We start from the raw sequence: 20,250 nt of genomic DNA on the forward strand, positions 1-20,250 counted from the left end.
GTCTTACTGTAGTTCTCTGAGTGGGACGGATCAGGGAGAGCATCCGCCTCTGGGTGTCTAATGCTGACAGCTTGTGAGTGGGCGCTCGATGGTACCGCTGCCTCTTCCTGAAACACATACACGAAATGATAAATATTCAAAAAAAAAAAAGAAAAAAAGGAGAGGGGTGAAAAGATCAAATAAGCAACACACATTAACCATGTAGCAAACAGCAGGCACGCAATCAGTCAATAGAAACAAATCTCAGATGAGAGGACGGTACATGAGCGGCCAACAAAAATCTAACAGCTGACAGACAGCACAAAGCATCTGCCCCTCAATGATGGATTGCTGGAAAGACCATCAATTACTGTCATCTTCATAGGAATTCAAAAGCAAACACCACTTTCATACTGACTGCATCAATGATGGAGTGTTTAATTTATTTTCATAAAGCTCACAGTCATGAAATTAATTAAACACTGAGGACTGCAGTTAGTACAAACATCCAAGATCAGAATGTATAACCAGACATTGAAATTATAGCTATGTAAAGTGTATTTTGTGTGCAGTAAATATATTTATCTTCAGATGCTAGTGCGTAATCTCTTATCTTGTCATGAACAGGCAGTCCTTTGACCTCAGAGGGACCACAAAGTTTTACCACTGTCATCCTATATAAGGCAGTGCAAAGCTTCAGCACAAGCTGCCAAACTGCTGCCTCTGTGAGCAGAGACTGTGAATAATGGTGTGTGAAGAACTATTTGGTAGGCAAATGGCAAAGAGAGAGAGAAAGAAAGAGATAGAGAGAGTGCAGAAATAAACGAGAGGGAGAGACAGCAACATGTGTATAATGCAAGTAATGACACAGTAAAACAAATTCATAGTCAGTCATTTTTAAAGAACAATGCAGCAGTTTTGCATATATGTGCCCATCTATTACATCAGAGATAGTGTACATTGTCTAGACTTCCAGTCAGTCATTGCTTCCAGTTCATTACAGAAGCAGAAAGATTTACTCAGTCAAGATTTCAGACTTGAGTAATGTAATCCCAATGACAAGGACATTTTTAAAGCACTGCAAGTCGATGGTACATTCAAGCACATTCTCATATCTGAGATTGTGATCTTGGCTGCCGAAAATATTTCTATTTATATGCTATGTTGCTGGAATTTTTTAACAAGCAGCAGACTTTGAAGTTTAAGATGTCAGAGCATCCTTGAACACAGTAGTGAAATGAGTTTGCAGAAAAGACTGTCTGCTTTACCCTGCAATGAAGATCTAAGTGACAAATATGTGAGGAAGACTAAATGTTCAAGCTCATTTTTAAACAGTAGTGAAATGAAAAGCATATGCAGCTCTGAGGGTTTGTCTTCAATTTTAAATATGATCTTCAACAAAACTGCCAAACATGAATTCTTTTAAGATTATATTCATCAAGATAAAACAAAAAGGGTACAAACTGTACAAACTTCCTACTTCCTTGCCACCATTGCACAGGAAGTGTGTAGTTATATACCTAAAACAACAAAGCTGCATGCCAAATGTATCATTAAGCCAACTGTATTATGACAAGGAAGGTAAGCTGAGTATCAGATCTCTTTTCTTGTACTGTCATGCTTCCTGTAGTTACACACATGGCAGCTGCTCAGTACAACAACAGTACAATCATCTACTGTTGGTTTCTGAGTAGCTGGGGATTCAGTGTCCTGCTTCAGAGCACCATTGCAGTAGTTGTTGTTTGTTGAGAGCGTTAAAACCTACATTTCCCCAGCAAGAAATTTACTTTTTATAGTAGGGACCAAAATAAAACAGCCAAAATTCATCTTTTAGCAACAAATTGGTGACGTCTTTTAACTCTGGTATTATAGAGTGTAAGTGCTTATCAAATGTTTATATTCCACAGAAGTTCTGAAAGGTGATACTTGAACATGAAAATAGGGCAAAGAAAAAAAAAACATTTGCAGTGATCTTGAGCCAGGCACCGAGATACACAGTTATATAATGTTAGCAACAGGACAGTTATGATGTATGTTATGAGATGAACTTTGGCTTTACTCTAGAATTCTGGAGATATATATAAAATATTGAAATATGAAGGAAAACACAGAGCAAAACGGTAATACAAAGTCACATCGAGGCACAAAATGAGACCTTGCGCAGTACTTTACATGACATGATCGTTTCAGCATTCAATTTACCTGCAAAGGCTGACAGGTCACCTTTGGCTCTGACTCAGTGCAGGCTGTAGAGTCTGTGTGATAGGCAGAGTGGAATAAGAAGAGAAAACTAATATTAATTTGGGAAGCAATAAAATGAGGAAATAAGAGGGTGATACTAAGGGAAAAACAAAGGAGAAGTTCATTAAATACCTAAACCTTGGCCCAATTCATCCAGGGGTTAATAGCGGTCAAAAAAAGAAACCCCACCTTTTACCATAAAAGGTCAGACTGTCTTTTTTTATTATGCAAGGCACTGAGCTGAGCAGTGGCACAGGGGTTAAAATACCATGCATGGCTAAGGTGGCATTAATGACCACATTCACGCTCTCATTTTCTGTTTCTCTGCCTGCCAGCCGCTCATGCAGGCAGAGGAATGGGGGATTACTGAGCTCACTTCATGGCCTCAGACCGGTCTTACACCTGGCCATAGAAGGATCTTGAGGAAGAGAGGATTTTGCACACTGTGTAGACACACACTCTTTCACACACACAACCTTTAGAAGCCAAGGGCCACAGAACCATAGAAGGCAGGGGTCTACTTCCAAGGGCCTTCAGAGTGTGTGTATCCTTACATTGAGTGCAAGTGTGTGTATCCTTACACTGTGTGTGTGTGTGTGTGTGTGTGTGTGTGTGTGTGTGTGTGTGTGTGTGTGTGTGTGTGTACTGTGTTGATGCTTCAAGGTTGGCTGAGTGTCCTGTGACTCCCATGGATTACAGGGGGATAATCCAATGTCTCTCTCAGTCACAAATCAACACTCAACAATAATGGAGTCAGTAAGTCTGAGTTCACCTATACAGTTTATCCTGTGAAGCTCTTTGTGAGACACCTGCAGGTTGATGCACAAGCTGGAGGTGTTTGTGAACTTTAAGTCTTTAACTAGTTGGCCTGCGCCTTTAAGCTTCACAGCTGGCACTTGAGAGTGAGAGAGACTACAAAAACTAAAATATTGCTCCTGGCAGTACATTTTCTCTCCCTACTGATGGCAGAGAGCCAACATTAGGTATACAAAAAGCCAAAGGCAATCATGTTCCATTTAAGCATGAACACCTAATGATGTTTGCTGTGTATTAAATTGATGTTTGCTAATTTAACAAAACCTGTAAGTCTAAGTTGTACATTTTATCAATGTACAAAAATGTTTTGTTTAAATAACCTTTCAACTTATATCCTTGTCTAAGAGGACACTAAGAAGACACAAGATGTATTACCTCACATTCTTGGTGCATTAGGCTTACATTTACTAATCCTACAGAGATGGATCCAGAGATAGGAACAGGGGGAACATGGCTAAAATAATATTTAACTATATTTAGCCGGCTTTCATAAGTTCCAGTTAGGCCTGGTTGGGTTTTAAAGGCTCCTGAGATGATGCAGAACATTTTAATCTGTTGAAAGCCAAATCAAAACATTATGAATAGCAAATGGAAAATAGAATAGCTACATGGAAGTATAGCACGATTATTATATTATTTAGCAGTTCTCTATGAATAAATCTCAATATATTCTAAATAGAAATGATTGTGTATATTTTCTAATACTTTAACATAGTTACAGTGCCAGTAACAAGTTTGGACACACTTTCCCATTCATTTGAATAAGAAAGTGTGTCCAAATATTTGACTGGTACTGTACATACACAGAGCAAAAATAAGTGTTGAGATGTTGCCTGGTGGTGAAATCCATGTTCATGTCCCCACTCACCTTGACCATCTCCCACTGCACTTTGTCCAGGCTGTGCCTTCCCAGACAGGGTTGACAGAGGAGTGGATGTGTCTCTCACTTCTCCCTCTCCTGTGGTATCCACCACCATCCACTTCTCCTCTCCGTCCTCTTCTCCTCGCTCTCGGCAATTCCTTTCTGCTAGCTCATTCTTAAGGAAGTCTTGGAGGGCGAACTCCTCATCCCAGTCCAAGTCATCTCCAGTCTAAAAGAAAAAAAAAGGAAGGGAAAAACCACAGAAAGAAAAGACCCAAAACAATTAACTCAAAAGGTGAGATGGACAAAAAACCTAAAGCTTTAATTTACAAATCCCACTGTGGCAAAACCCCAGTGGTGGACTGGAGGTGATGTGGTTAAGGGTCGGAAAATCGAGTAGAAAGCTTCAGCAGTGACAGTCATTATAGCTGCACCAGCATCATGGCAATGACCACTTATTAACAAATCTGTCACCAAAATAAAAGTGAAAGACAAATTCAGAAACACTGAATGTCAAAGGTTTTTATGATGTGTCCGTTTTCTTGATTAACAAATCCAAGAAAATTAGAGAATGAGAGAATGTACTTGTAAACAACAACCTGGTTTGCAACAACCTAGTATGCAGGAAAAACAACTGTGCTTTAATGGAAATGTTTGAAAGTGCGTCAGTGAATTTTGTGTGAGGAGTAGTGCGTAGGTGTGTGGTTGCATCTGATTCTGTGTGTGTGTGTGTGTATGCGTGTGGGTGCACATGTCCACTTCAGCCGCCAACTCGCACTCGGTTCTCCTCTAGCAGATACTCCATCTGTCTAAATACAGTATGAGCTCTGTCACTGTTCTCAAAGCACACCAACCAGTGTTATTCTATTGTGGAAAATGAATGTTAATACATATAAAACCACATGCATGGAAATTATTAAAATTGCACATAATCCAAATAAAATTTTGACTGCCGTGCCAGTGGATATTTAGACAGTAAAGGTGACAGTAAAATCAAGTTGTAGCACTTATAGACTTAAACGGCATCATCCGGCCAACTCTCTCTCCCTTCATTTATCTGACCTCTTCTTCTGGTGCAGGTGTCTGGCATGAGGCCTCTCTGCTGTCCTGTGGAGTCTTTAGCTGCTCCAGCTCCTCACACAGCTGCCGCTTCTTGTTCTCCTGCTCCTGCACCCTGTGTGCAACAACACAACATTTTTTAATTAAAATCAAGCAAAGAATTGCTATTTTTTTAAAGAGAAAAATTAACAAATAAATTAAAGCATTGTTTATTAGCCAGTGAGATAAAGATAGATACACGGAGAGAGCTCCTGGAAGACTTTTTAGTGGACATACTGTACCCAATCCGCAGGCCCATGCAGTGTCCCATGCTGTTGCCCAGGGTGACCAGCGCCAGTTCTCCGACTGGCCCTGTGACGATTTCTTCACTTCACAGCACTATAGCTCCAGTGCTTATAGGACCCTCTAATCTAAGACTACACACAGACTCTCAAATGTGTCCTGCAACAAACTCCCAATCCAACCACTGTCTTATAGTCCAGTCTTACTCCTGAACAACCTGAATTAGCCTACACTAGAGCAGGAGGTAGATTTACACCTACAATGAGCCCTTTGATTTCTCTTTCCTACCAAAAAATATTTGGAAAAAAGAAGTTCCTGAGTTCCACCCTGGCAACTGAGCACCGGTAAATCCCAGTTGGACAGCCTGATCAGTTCTCCCTCTCTGGTCTGACACTGCACTTCACGAACTCTGTGATATAGCTGAAGGGGATGGCCATCCCCACACACACACACACACACACACACACACACACACACCGAGGCAAACCTATCCACACACAGGCACACTGAAGTCCAGATCTGGCCCAGACCCAAACCCAGTGAGGCGGGCCTTTGAGGTCATTGAGGTCAGGATGACTGACAGGTCTTTCCCCCATTCAGTACAACTGACAGGTCAACTGAGACAGAGCATTGGTGAACAGGAATGCCCATTTCAGAGACACTTGCAGGGGTGTGAGGGGTCGCACACTGAGTAGTGTTTGTGTGTTTTATGTATGTAGATGCTTGTTTTAGAAATATGGACTTTTCTAAGAAGCAGAGCTCCTCTAGAAGAATAAATACTTCTGCTGGTTGCATAAAATTCTTTAACTCTGCCTAGTTAATCCTTATTTCACTGTGGACCATGTAGCATTTAAGACCCTGAAAGCTCTGCAGACACCCTAACAAGCTTAAAGAGACAGCTATAGTCTTGTATGGACTTTGAGGTCAGCTAGGCTAACCAGCTAACCTTGATAGATCATTATGCTTAGACTGATTTTAAAATTTTTTTTTTTTTTAAAGTTAGCAATTACACAGCTAGATTTAATCAGCTTCCAGCTCTCACTAATATCTTCTTCATTTGGCATCAGTATTACCATACTTAGCCAGAAAATGAATGCTTTAGCTCCGCCTGCTGAAGTCTGACTCAGCCAATGAGATCATTGCTGCTCCAAAACAACTCCACCTTAACAAAATGCTTCTCTGACTTACACTCGAGTTGTCTTTTATTAGTCAGTACAAGATTCACTGCAATTCACTTGCATCTTTAGCATTCAGCAGCTAGTACTTTACAAACTGACATACAAAGTCACAGATTTACAGGCCGATAACAAAGACCTGCTCACCTGACTGAAAGATGCAGGATCTCAGTTCGGGACCTCCTCAAATTACTGGCCATTTTGATGAGCTCCTTCTCCAGTGAGTCTGTGTACTGGGCCAGCTGGTCCAGGCTGAGGGCCCAGTCTGCCCTCCTCGCGTCCAGTTCGGCCTGCACCGTCTGCGGGAAGAGAAGGCCGAGGGGTCAGCCTCTCGCTCGGTTGAAAGGCTGCAGGCCACCACGCAGCCTGAATAGTTGGGTGTATTTCACACCTCCAGAAATTTCTGACACCTAACTGCTACAAAATGTTTCCATTCCAGCCAGTTAGAAACACTGACGGACCAACAGGAGACTGACCTGAACTGGTACAGCTCTACTCCACTAATGATCTCGGTCTCATTTATATGTTTACTGCTGTATGGCAGTACGTGGCTAATGAATGCAGAGTGGCAACAATGCAGGAGGAGGGGGAAAAGAGAGAAAGAGAGAGACAAGAGAGATAGAGAAAGTCAGAGTGAGGGTGGAGGGGAGTGGGTTGTGTTCATGGTAAAACACTGACTACACAGTGCTGCTTAGATGGGGCCTGCTAGAGAGTTATATAAGTGAGAGATCTCTAGAGGAGAGACAGTGGGTGGGAAAGAAAGAGATAGGCAGTGATAGACAGAGAAAAAAAGAGTGCAACAGGTGGACTGAGAGAAGCCGAGAACACATTGCATAATTTTCATGATTCACATGAAAATAAAATCACAGAGATGAAGCCCTTTTCAGTCTTAAACCAACTTAGATGCACACATATAGGCAATAAGACTGCAATACTCTATTAACCTGCAGCTTTCCTTAAGTTTATCTCTAGAAGTAGGTAGGCTGACACCCAACATAACATTGGAAAGTGTGTGTACCAGAGTATGTGTCTGACCTGGAGACTGGTGTCTGTGTTGCCCCCTGGCTGAGCGTTGTCATCTAGCAAGCCTTTAACTGTAGACAAGACAGAGTTGGTTTCTTCTTTGAAATCCCTTCTCTGAAACACACAAAGTGAGAGCAAGGTTACATGCAGTACAGCCTAAAAACCTAAGGTGATACTATTATAATGTTCTGACCTCTGATGAGAGCCTCAGAAATGTCAAACTAGAGAAATAACTGAACTTGACAGAGTTCAAGATGACAACAGTAACTCCAACATAACAGTCTGTTTCATTTGGAAGGAGGAGACCATCTAGTTACATCCAGAAATGGTAAAAAGTTGCTTAATGTGAGTCTAATTCATTTCTCAAAAGTAACCATATGAACAAGCAAACCATTATGCTGACTCATTTTAGACACAAAAACTGTTTTTAAAAATGCACAATAAACAATTTAAGCTGAACTTGTATAAATGTTTCTCTTATAAAATATAAATGCTACAACTCATGCCATGCAGGCTTTGTTTTGATTGAAACAGAGTGACATTCAGACTAGCAACTCAAATGGGAAAAATGATTTATTTAGAACATTTTATACAAAAAAATAGATTATTTTACGGATGCTATTTGTGAACTGGTCTCCAATCTAAAGTATGATTTCAGTTTTTTGAGAAGTGGGCTGCGTGCACACACACAATCACACTTGGTTACCAGTTTGTTGAGGAGGGTCTTGAACTCCAGAGCCATGTGTTCAGGGCTGGGACCCTGCAGCATCAGCAGTACCTCCTTGTCCAGGGTCTCATCCAGTGAGGAGGCCAAGCTCATGGTGGTGGACAAATGATCAACTCCATGAAGGGGCTGCAGGAGAAAGCAATACACCTAATCGTAAAGCAAGGAATCTCTGTCTGTCTGTCTGTCTGTCTGTCTGTCCTTCGCACATTTCAAGAACTGTTCATCCAATGCACTTCATACCTGGCAGATGTATTGTTTGGGATTCAAGAAAGTGTAGTGTGAAGTCGTTTGGGTGAGCGGTTCTCAAGAAATATATAAAAAAAAAATCTTATAAACAAGATAAATGTGCTTCTTCAACAAGTGGAAATATGAACAGTGCCACCCTGCCATTGCATCCACATTGTGGTTGGAGGTGGGATAACATCAGTAGTGATACTGACTTGAAAGAAAGTTTGAGACATCAAGTTCTCCTTGCCATGTACATTTAAGACTTACTGTAGAATGTCTCAGACATGTTTGGAATGGGTACTGTAGTTTATCTAACTATAAAGAAAGGAATATACCCATGCCATGCTCAGCATAGGCAGTAAAAGTAGCCAATAGGAGCACAGCCATTTTTGACTGGCTGCAGAATCAACCAATTAAAAGGCCATAAATTGCTTCTATGGTTCAAGCTCAGTTTAGTCTTACTGGCTAAGTTTCTGTCTGGATTTAAACCATTTAATTTACATGTTTCAACTGATATACTGATACTGATATCAGTGGGCAAAAACCTTGTTTTCATTCCCAGAACAATGTGGCTGAGCTCTAACTCACTGAAAACAATCTTTCTTATCTTAAATGAATATTTTCTCTCATTACAAGCAAAATAAAACAAAAAAAGAAGCAGATTTTCATTCTGGATCACCGCTGAAAAAAAAGTGTGCAGATTCCATTTGGGTCTGCTAATAATTGTGGTGAGGCTAGGCTGTGTATGTAACATGTGAAGAACAGTATCTAATGTTTAGACAGTTTTGTTTTTCTTTGTAGAACATGTGAGAAGCCTTACAGTTTGTGTAACAAGACTAATCACCTGCCTGCAGGCATAGCATTTCTCAGAACAGCGGCTGGAATCAGAGTACTATAAACTAAGATTACATAACAAAACTAATGCTAGGTGTGTTTGGTATGAATGCTGTGATTCTGCGTGGGGTGCTTTCAAGTTTATATGTGCTACCAGGAACATGACCAAGGGATGTTGTATCCATAAACTCTGAGTCAGAAATAAAACACCAAAAAGGACCAGAGATTGAAAACACCGTATGTAGAGAAATGATTATAAATGTCAGGGTATACGATGGAATTGGAAGAGAAGGAATGTGTGAATAAAGGAAGAAAAATAGAGAAAGAGGGAAACAGAAAGGGAGAGAATAAACGTGATAAAAGGAGAGCATGAAAGAAAAGGTGAGCCAATGTGAAAACAGACAACAGGGGAAGTGCTGACCTCCAGTGGTGACTGTGCCAGAGCCAGTTCTGTCTGCAAGGATCCTGCAATGCTCTGGTTCAACCTGTAGGCCACTGACAAAGACAGTCCAGCTCTGTGAGAGAGAGAGAGAGATGAGGGTGGAGAGGTTTGGTGAAAACAAGTTGCAAACATTAAGACATTAATTTACAAAAAAAAAAAAAAAAAAGTGGTAATATACAAATAGTTCCCAAAGTTTGGAACAAAGACACCAAATAATCCGGTTGAAAAATAATTTAGGTTTTCAGTCCCTCAACCTTCAATATCTCAAACTCCTCCACTGTCAGGTGATTCTTGGATCACTTACCCACTCAAGTCTGGGTGTATCAACTGCATCTGGCTCTCCAGTTTGCTCTTCTCCGCCCTCACCAGCTGGAATCAACAACAGAGACTCAACAACCATGACTCGGTCCATTTTAAGCAACACATTTAGTTTAAAAAATATTTCACATTACATAAAATAAAATCGTCACCTGAAATTCATTTAATATTTCTGATACATATTAAGTGTTACTATTTTGTAGTCAAAACTTAATTACCAATTTCTTCTGTGACTCTTTTTTTTACAATCTCATCTGACAAGGATTTACAAATTATTTTTTCTGCAAACTCAGTTTCAGCTAAGTTGGTGGAGGTATGGAGGCATATTAAACGGCTGTTTTCACATGAAATATCTTTCATGTGAAAACAGTACAACGCAATCTATGAAAACTAGAGGGAGTCGCTGATGAAATTGATAAAATGATAAGATGAAGTTAAACACAAAATACTGACCTCTGTGATAGAGGAGTATTCCACAACTGCTGCCTTCAGCTCATCTATCTGTCTGCTCTTCTGTAGAAGGGGGTAAACAACAAAAGACCAGTTTAAAGAGAAAGCAATAAAAACAACAAAATGAGAATAAGTTCCCCTCAACCAGAAATTACAATGAATTTATCAGTAACAAAACTGGTGGGGAGGTTTCCTATTCAGCAGTATTACCCATAATCATTTAAAACAATTTTTTAACAGAATGATCAGAGCTGCCACAAATAGCTTTACAGTAGCAAGAAAATGGACAATAAAACAAGATATAGCACAGACCTCTTGTGTCAAAGCTTCCTTTTCACTAACGACCGCATCAAAAGAGTGAATTTGCACCTGAGGATACAGAAAACACAGTACAATGACAGCACAGTTGTCTGCGGCTGAGAAGTATAAACATTGTGAAGGTCAGCTGAGTGCAAAACATTGAACGCAAAAAGGAGTATGAAGTTTCAAAAACAGACAGATGTACAAATGCGGAACAAAATCTAAAAAAAAATATTTTGGGTAGATGGTAAAGCCACCTGAAGGTCAGCGTTAATGTCACACAGCTCTGCTATTCTCCTCTGAAGCTCGTCCATCTCCATGGTAACCTTAAAGTTCTGGGGAGCCATCAGAGGGGAGTTAGGTCAGCCAGTCACATCATCCCATGAACAAATTGGTAACAATATACTCTCTGTAAGCAATCTATGAATGTGTGAGAACTACTGAAGCCCTGTGAAGTAATTGATTTTACTGTCAGCTGTTCTAACAAAAGTCCTCTGTGGAGAGTCAAGTACCTCTTCCTGAAGAGAAGCAATCTTGGCAATGAGACTCTGGTTCTCTCTCTCCTGAAAGAAGAAAACCAGTCAATAACAATTATGGAAATAAAGCTCAGTCCTACATTTTTTGCTCGATTACATCCTGAGAGTTGACAATCCACTAAATATCTAAAAGATGATATAATATGTGTAAAGAAAAAAAAGAAAGAAAATAATTTTAAAATACTTTTGCAATTTTATTTAAAATATAAATGTAATCTGGGATGTGGATTTTACAAAACAATCGCTGACGTCGGCTTGGACACTACTTGTTCGACAATAACCTTTATACCCTTTGTTTGCATGTTTCAAACATATATGGCTGGAACATGCAAACTGCAAGTCAAATCGTTCACCCACCATTGATTTTGACCTTTCGTTTTAGAATGGGGTATAACTGTCTATTAAAATTGCTGCAATGCAATACAAGAGTAAATAAGAAGACATGGTTTTATGTATAGTCAAAGTGAGCCTCACGAGTCTAAGCTGCGCATATTTTTTTAACAGCTGATGCTTTGACTTGTGGTCTGCAATGCATTTCAGGAGCAAACTTCTGCATGTATGGTACAAATAAAACCTTTTAACAAAACAACTCAAGCATGCAGGTTGTCTGTGCATTTATCCAGATTCTCTATGTGCTGCTTTAGGTTGACTAACCATGTTTTTGCTTTGTGCAGAGGCACGAGCTCTGCCTTCCTCTGTGCAGCTCAGAGTGGCCTTCATCTCTTCGACTTCCTCTGTCAGCATCTTTTCTTTCTGGGTCAGGTGCTGGTGGCTGTAGAAGAGGACACAGAGACGGAGCAACAGTAAACCGCAGCGCAGAAACGGACAGTGTGTCTGTGCAGTGTTATTTGGATATAAGTGTGAACAAGTGTGTCTTACACCCTGGCCTGGTTGCGGAGCTCCTCATTCTCCTCTGCCAGCTTTTGGTTACTGTCCTCCATGCCCTCCACAACCTGCTTCAGCTTCTTCACCTCCTCTTCGAGCTTTTGATTGCTCATCTGGAGGTCAGCAACGCAGTACACCAGCTCTGACGTTTCACTGAGGAAGGAAATACACAAATACATAATCCAAGGGCATGTGTGGGTGGCGCTGCTTAAAATATAGGCATGGTATGGTCTATTCATACAGATAGAGACAAACTCTCTAATTCACACACCACTTACAATTCTGCTCTGGATGCTTCCCCTCCAAAGGCCTCCAAGCTTCCTGAGGTCATATTGAGCATCATGGACCTCTTGGCTACAACACACACAAATTTACACAAAATACATTATCAAAGCTATCAAAATTAGATACATGTAAAATACAAGGAAATTAATGATGAGTATTAACATGAACACTCACTGGACATGCTGTCCAGGGGTTTAACGGAGTCCTGGGTTATGTCATCGGATGGCTCGTCCCTGGGAAAAAATTGAGAAATTTTACGTCAAAATGTGAAAGATCAATTACTTTTACTCATCTCTTTTCAAAATCTGGCAGTACGCCTTTGCTACAGGAGTAGTACTGGTTTGTTGAACTGTTTCATTTTTGGTGCGTGGCACACTGAGCACAAAAGAAAAAAAACAGTCAGCTCTTAGCTCAGTCTGAATCTCATCTTCTACAGCACCTGATATATAAACAGACCCTGGCAACACTGCAAAGAGAGCTCGCTCACTGACGCACAGACATGCCTCATCTGAAAGTTACGTATGTGTGTTCAGTCACTGAATATATATATATGTATTATATATAAGCATGTCTTCACCTACAGCTGTGACAGTTTGGTCTAATCAGTGACAAGATGCATCGCCCTCAAGCTTTATTGTAGATGTTATATCCCTTCAGAGTATGAAATCTTTCATTTCAAGAACTGCCCACAAATCATGGCATAAACGCCGGAACATAATGTTCAGGAGGCATCATCATCTCTCCCTGGTTTGCCAAAATTTGACCACTTGCATAAGACATTAAATACTGTACTGAGGGGAAAGGAATCCTCCATCCATGTCTCATCGAACCACACTAAAGGTAACAAATGCGCATTTAATACAGACCTGCATTGCAATGATGATGCAAAACTATCTCATATACCAAAGACATGCTGTTAAACAGATGTACACCGCTGAAATTATGGGGAAAAAGTTCTCACCAGTAATCTCCCATCTGATGCATAAGCCGCCTACACAGAATCTACTTGCATAACTCAAACAGAGCATATGAGTGGCTCTCTGAAAGGCTAAAAAGAAAGCAGAGGACTGGTGAAGACTGTGCCAGCTCTCCTCTCCTTCTCACATCATGTTAAAAAGGTTGAAGAATCTGCAATCCCGCATTTGTGGAGGCAAACAGTAAACATGTGGAGCCAATTTAGCATATCATTGAGTCAGAGTCTGGACGTGTTTTAGAATATGAACTTTGAAGAAGACAACTCAATTGACAAAGCCAAAAAATATCAAATTGAAACTGATGAGAGGAAAAAAAGGAGGAGTCTTGCCTTCACAAAAATGAAACTAACACCCTCAAATCTGAAATCTCTTCCATCTCGAAAGCTAAAATCTCGGCTGCACAAATTCTCACACAAAGGATCATATACATCAGTATTTACCAATTGTTGCGCCGGTCATCAATCCACTCTCTCATTACAGCGTGATATGTGTCCAGGTCGATGGAGACGTCTTTGTGTTCTGGATCCAGCATGTTACAAAGCTCCTCCAGTCCACTGTCTTCTGAGCTGCGACTGGTGGTGTGCCGCAGGAAGTCCACGATGTGAGACACGTACACTTTACCTGAAATAGAACCACATAGAGTCACTACACAAAGTTAAGACATAAACTGTGACAATTGAGTTTTTTCTGCATTTCAACACTTTTTCACGCCCCCAGACGAAAGGTGCCACGTTATGACTTTAGATGTGGGTTATAGGTGTGGGCAGCGCAAGCAGCAACCATGGTGATGGCAAGAATATCTACCGCAACTTCTGTTTTTATACAGTTGGTTTCATTTCTTAACGCTGCCTTCACTTTTTTTTAAAGTGTTGATTCTTCACACAGTAGTCTAAACTCTGGGGCATTTTTCTTTGCTCTGACCCAAAACTGTATTCAAAAACTCAAACTCAACCACCAGCAAAGCTCCATGCACTGCACCTATTATTTTCACGTGTGTAAAAACAGTAATTTGCAATATTCCCACAACAATACTGTCCTAAAATACATTTAAAACCTAAAATGGTTACACATCAAACCTACCAGTCTCATTTTAAGATGAAGACCTATACAAGTTTTGTTTTCAACTTAAATAACATCTATGAAAAAGGGATTATTTTTACATAAACCCAGAGAGGACAGAGGTAGAGAGCTAGAAATAAAAGAAAATAGACCTATCACATGAAGATCAATCGACAGTAGAGACTGTGACCGAGGATGCGTCCAGGTCCAGAGGTGAAGGGAAAAGAATAAAAGTCATTTTCATAAAAAAATCCTCAAAATCAGACAAACCTCCTCCCTACTGCGTCAAAGATTCCATGTAACCACTGCTAAAGATATTTCACTCCATGAATGTATAAGAAAATGCTGAGAAAACACAGAAGTCTCTACACCGATGACAAAACTTGAGATATACTGAGATAAATGATAGATATAAGAGATATTTGTTGCCAATGCCAGCAGGCACAAGAGGAAGACACAAACAGCCTTCTACACTGAGACACACTATCACAGTGTGCTCAATGACAAGTTGTAATTCATCATCAGATGGCCCTATTCAGCTCGCTGGAAGAATCAAATGCGTGACCCAAACATTAGTGACTGTGTGTGTGGGTGTGTGCAGGTGTACCTCGGCGCTGGGTGTCACAGGCATGGAAGATTGTATCGAGCAGATTCTCCTCACAGATCAGACTGATTTCTGCCATATTCTCCTTCCTGCTTTCAGAGGCCAGTGAGTTCCCTGATCATGAGCACACAGATAGAGCAGACACAGTGTGTACTGAGTTGTGTTAAAAAAAAAGAAAGAAAGAAAGCACATGACACATTTTCCTTCTGGTAGTGTAGAGTAATTATTGCAAAAGTATGATTGGAAAACGCACACTATAAAGTCACGCAAGAGTTTAGTACCAATAACCTTTATTTATAATTGATTAAACAAATTATTCTTACTAATATTACTTTTCTCCCTTAATATAATTATTGTTTTTGATTATTTGATCAGTATTTTACACATAAAATGTCAAAAATAATAAAAGTGATAGCAAGCTGAATCTGACCAGTCAAAACTTAAGTTTTCAAGTTATAATGATCTGAAAGTCAGAAAAGAAAAAAAAAAGGCACTCCGCTTATTAAGCACCAAAATACTCATCAACACTAAAGTTGATGGATGTATTAACCCGTTAGAGGACCGTGGGCCAAAACTGAGCTGCTGGGCCTCATGTTTAGCCTCATTCTTCATGCTCTGGAGTAGTTTTTCTATGCTGGAATAAAACCTGACCCCTGGTTTAAAATGTTGTAATAGTGTGAAACAAAAATCTATTTAGGAATATGTAACACGTTAGCACCAAAACGATACAATGAAGGCTTTGAAACAAGACAAACTTCTATTTAGCTTTTGCAATCAGATTCCCACTAATCAAAAACAATCTTGGGCTTTAAAACAGTTAGAAGAAATTGTGTGTCTGATCCAGTTTTTGCAGGTGCCAAAACAAAACCCCACTTAACTAAAAAGTTGCACTCACTAACTTTTCAACAATCTCACAGTCAAACCCAAAACAAATTGAATTTGAAGATCATGAGATGTCATGGAAATGGCTGGAAAAGGCTACTTAATGGACCTTGAGTTAAGCTTTTTAAAACAATAAAACTCCTGTTTTCCAGTCAAGCATGACCTTTTATGCTCAATCTATTTGTGTTGGCTGTAAGAACCCATCTAGAAGAACTTGCACATCCCAGTAAGCGAGAAGCTACTCCTCCTTACCTCCATCCTCCAAAGACAGTCTTTTAACAATCAGAGCAGGGTAGGTCAGCTCATGATCTGTTAATTTCCCTGTTTCTGCAGAGCAAAAGTTGAGGTTATAGGAGGGGGTGCTGTCACTTGGGGTAAAGGTACGAGAGAGATGTGGGCTCCTGCTTGGCGTCTCGCTCTCGGGCTGCACCGACGGGGGTCCTCGTGTGAGTGTAAAGTAAGGGGAGTCTTTGACCTGGCCTGCGGGTGTTGAACAATATCTCTGCCATGTCTTAACCGGTCTTAAATCACTCCCATCAGCAACTCTCCTCTCTCCCATAGTACTAGTGATGGTGTATGTGACATTAGTTGGCATGGGTGAGTTGCATGCTGGGGTGGACAGCGGGACAGAGGGACCGAGGTTGCTCCTCTGAGAAGCTGCAGAACTCGGCATCCTTATCCCTGTACCCTTCGCCTTCTCCTTCAGCCTCTCCTTTCCCCTCTCCCCCTCGTCTCTGTGGAGCGACCCTTTCTTCAGGATGGCCTCCAGGTTGTGCCTGAGGCCACACTGGGGGCTGTCGTAGCTGCTGGAAGAGAGCTTAGGAATCTGGAAGGGTGAATTCGGCTCGCGGTCACCACGCCACTGAATGGTCTGCAGTTTGCGGCAAATGCTGTCCACGGGGTTGTGGCGACGCGTGGGCTGGGGCGTGCAATAGTCCATGCTGCTGATGGCGAGGCTGCAGTGCTGGCGTCCTGGCTAGAGGAGAGGGTGAAGTCTGGAGAGAGATGAACAGAAAATATTCAGTTTACTGGCACGCCAAGTTGGTAAAAAAATATTCAGTTTGCTGGCATGTCAAGTTGGTAAAAATCAGAAGAGAAAATCATTTAAAACATTTTTTAGAGCCATGGATTTGTCTCCTGGAAGATAACCAACACCAAATCTCATAGCACACCATGTACTGCATAATGGAGACATTCAGTCTGAATAGGACAGCTTTTTCTGGTTGGATTTACTCCTCCAATGTTAGGGGCAGAAAGGGGCCAGATAGAGCTGAAGTCTGGAAGCAAAATTAGAGTCAGGCATACAGAGAATAGCTGGAATATCTGGGACCAATAAGGAGTACCATTCTATGCAAAACACCAGCTGTAACATGAGGCAGGCCACCTAATGAAGGTTATTATGGCTTCAATTGTTCTAAGTATTGAGTCATCTGCCCATAATTTTCTTGATTTATTTATTGTTTTGCCTATTAAATGTCTTCCAGTTGTTTAAATATTTAATGTTCAATAACATAACAGAAAAAACAAAAAATATCCAAATATATAAACAGCTGCTACATGTAGATGTTATTGTAGATTTTTGATTGAGAAGCAAATCCAACTATTCATTGTTTATCAAGATAACAACAACACAATAGTAAAACTTATTCATAGTGTAACTCTTATCAATTCCTAGTTTCAGTGGCTTCAATTAGAGAAAATAGTTGAAGGGATGAGAACTCGAAAAGGGAACAAAAGACAGATTGAATTGGGTATTTAATTAAAACTCCTCAACCACCAACACTTTATTATCCACCGAATGCTTCACATAATCAATTTAGAAGGTTTACTGTCAATGCAAAGTCAGTCAAGATTTAGAATTTTAAATCTTCTCAACAGACTATGGAGAAATAAAAGCGACTGTAGTCCAAATTCAAAGCGTCGCCTGCTCAGCCTCCAGGTGTGCTAATTGGTTAATTAATTCAGAAAGTTAACGTCAGCTCATTTATTGCAGTGATATCCTATTACCTATAACACAGTTTGAAAGTGGATATCATAATTAATGTAAGCACAGTAAATACGTAGAATGACATGCAGCGTCTCTTAATTAAAAATAAGGCTAATACGTTCATTTAAAGCTTTAGATAAAAGATACCTAACTACCAAAGCCTCATTACAGACACATTTTCCCCCCCATTTTTGTTCTTTCGCGTCTCAAGCAGTAATTGTCCATGCAAAACAATCAGACATGCACCTGACCAAGTCTTAAAAAACCCACCTTCTCTGTTACTCTCTCAAATATCCCTTGTTTAATTGTTGTTGAGTGATATTTATTGGATAGATACTGTCGTTACCTTGAACAGCTTAGATGACTGTGTAGTCCGCATCCAAATGTTTGGCAAACTGTCTATGAGCACGCGCTGAAAGCACGCGCAGCAGGTAGAGCTCGAGACAGAAATAGTTAAAAGCTCGGGGGGTGTTCACGACTCTAAAAACGAGCGCACACCCCCACCCAGTGGTCTGCAGAGGGCACAACACCTGATATACCAGGCAGGACAACTTCAGATTTAAAACGCTGCTGGGTTTTGAAAGTTTGTAAAGTAAAGTAAATTTATTAAAAAAATATACAGATTAAAAAAGATCTTACGTCAGTTTGTCCTTAAGAAAAGTACATCCCCCCCTTAACTTTAACTACTCACACTATCTGAGACAACTCCAATGGAAATACTGCAGAGATAATTGATGAAAATTTAAGTACAAAAGTACAATTATATATATATATATATATATATATATATATATATATATATATATATATATATATTCACAGGTAATGATTTCGTCACTTGTGTTGTTTACATCAATTGGTCTTTTCACATCAAGGACCCCCTAAACTGACACAAATTAGACCCCCATTTGCTAAGAATTTGTCTCAGGGTCCCCATCTGATAAGATTTTTGCTTTTAGATATTACATTACAGAAACTGTATGAAACCTATGACCAAAAAAGTTATACATTCTATCATTGTGTGTGTACTTATGGATGAAATTAAAGTTTAAATAAACCATTCCCCTTTTTTGCTGGTGACCCACTGGCACCCCCTTCAAGAACTCCCAGTCAAATGTTCAAGGGATAATTCACTCCTTATCTATTCACCACATGGCCTTGTATGTTGTGGTTGGTCTCAATAACCCCGCCACCTGCCCCATAACGTAAGCGGTTCGTTCTTTTAGTCCAGCAAATAATTGGGGCCACTCTGGAACTGTTTTTTCTGACCGAGAGCCAGTTCTTTGTCTGTCGAAACAGGAAAACCGGTTCCAAATTAAACACTGGCCCAGAACCAGCACTGGAACTGCTTTGGTGGAAAAGGGGTAATAGGAAACCACTACTTTATAGCACCTGAGTGTCACCTGAGTGTCACCATGTCTACTTGCATGTTTGTTTGGTGTCACTACAACACACTGAGACTGGTTTCAACCTGAGCAGTCAGTGAGCAGTCAGTGAGCAGTCAGTAAGCGGTTTAGCTGAAAGGTGCACAGCGGCTTTGATTTTCATCAGGTCGACCTTTCAGTCAGACGTGTCTCCTGCTCTGAAGGTAATGTGTGTCTTATTCTACAACAAGACTGTGGTTGGGATAAATATTGATGACGCAGGTTGGGCTTTAATCTGCTAGGGACAGTAGATGAAATGGACATGTAGAATATATTAAAACAGCCAAGTTATGTTTTTGGACACAAAGGTTCTATATGGACAAAGTGTGACTCTTGTGCTATATATACTTTTAATTTGTGGTTTGTAAGGACCAATGATACAGTATAAAATCAAAAGGCCTTTTTCTGTTCAGATCTAAAAAGATGCTTTAGCTGGATAAAGTATACGTTAATAAAGTATACAGTTTATATAAATTGTGATGGTGATTGTAAAGCAGAGATATTATGATACATTCATTAATCAAAAATATTTTACACTTGTATAGCAGAATCCTGAGTCAGTTTGGGCTTGGTGGTTTATGTGAATGTTTTGCCTCAGAAAAATATCAAAAAGGAAAGCTGCAAAGACAGCCCATATGGTCTTTACTGCAATTTTTTGGTTGGCTTAGTTAGTTTAATAATTGGTTGTTGTTAAATAGGAATACATTTGGAGCATGCACCTTGATCATTATTGTTAAGTGCATAAACAGGATTTAACAGGTTTATTGTACACCCTGACAAAAGCAGGAAATGAATAGCAATCAAATCCCGTCCTCCGGTCACTAGAACATTCCTAATGCAATGTAATTTTTGTTTTTTTGCACAATTAAGTGAAGATG

At 40.1% G+C, this 20,250-nt stretch overlaps 1 protein-coding gene across 1 annotated transcript in view; it reads right to left on the reverse strand.

The window, feature by feature from the left end:
- lrmp (lymphoid-restricted membrane protein) overlaps nucleotides 1-16,904 on the reverse strand; it is a 30,319-nt gene extending 13,415 nt beyond the window's left edge. Inside the window, exons 1-20 of the mRNA XM_062443842.1 lie at nucleotides 16,214-16,904; nucleotides 15,083-15,193; nucleotides 13,857-14,037; nucleotides 12,617-12,675; nucleotides 12,436-12,511; nucleotides 12,152-12,310; nucleotides 11,927-12,044; nucleotides 11,249-11,299; nucleotides 10,994-11,071; nucleotides 10,749-10,805; nucleotides 10,440-10,499; nucleotides 9,973-10,037; nucleotides 9,648-9,741; nucleotides 8,144-8,290; nucleotides 7,450-7,551; nucleotides 6,562-6,713; nucleotides 4,961-5,072; nucleotides 3,905-4,127; nucleotides 2,182-2,234; nucleotides 8-107 (exon numbers count right to left, since the gene is read on the reverse strand). Coding sequence (XP_062299826.1) covers nucleotides 8-107; nucleotides 2,182-2,234; nucleotides 3,905-4,127; nucleotides 4,961-5,072; nucleotides 6,562-6,713; nucleotides 7,450-7,551; nucleotides 8,144-8,290; nucleotides 9,648-9,741; nucleotides 9,973-10,037; nucleotides 10,440-10,499; nucleotides 10,749-10,805; nucleotides 10,994-11,071; nucleotides 11,249-11,299; nucleotides 11,927-12,044; nucleotides 12,152-12,310; nucleotides 12,436-12,511; nucleotides 12,617-12,675; nucleotides 13,857-14,037; nucleotides 15,083-15,193; nucleotides 16,214-16,901 — 2,686 coding nt within the window. The 5' untranslated portion in view covers nucleotides 16,902-16,904. The remainder of the gene's footprint in view (nucleotides 1-7; nucleotides 108-2,181; nucleotides 2,235-3,904; nucleotides 4,128-4,960; nucleotides 5,073-6,561; nucleotides 6,714-7,449; nucleotides 7,552-8,143; nucleotides 8,291-9,647; nucleotides 9,742-9,972; nucleotides 10,038-10,439; nucleotides 10,500-10,748; nucleotides 10,806-10,993; nucleotides 11,072-11,248; nucleotides 11,300-11,926; nucleotides 12,045-12,151; nucleotides 12,311-12,435; nucleotides 12,512-12,616; nucleotides 12,676-13,856; nucleotides 14,038-15,082; nucleotides 15,194-16,213) is intronic.
- Nucleotides 16,905-20,250: the final 3,346 nt, after the last annotated feature.

This window comes from Scomber scombrus, chromosome 22 (genome assembly GCF_963691925.1).
Source record: "Scomber scombrus chromosome 22, fScoSco1.1, whole genome shotgun sequence".
Lineage (NCBI taxonomy): Eukaryota > Metazoa > Chordata > Actinopteri > Scombriformes > Scombridae > Scomber > Scomber scombrus.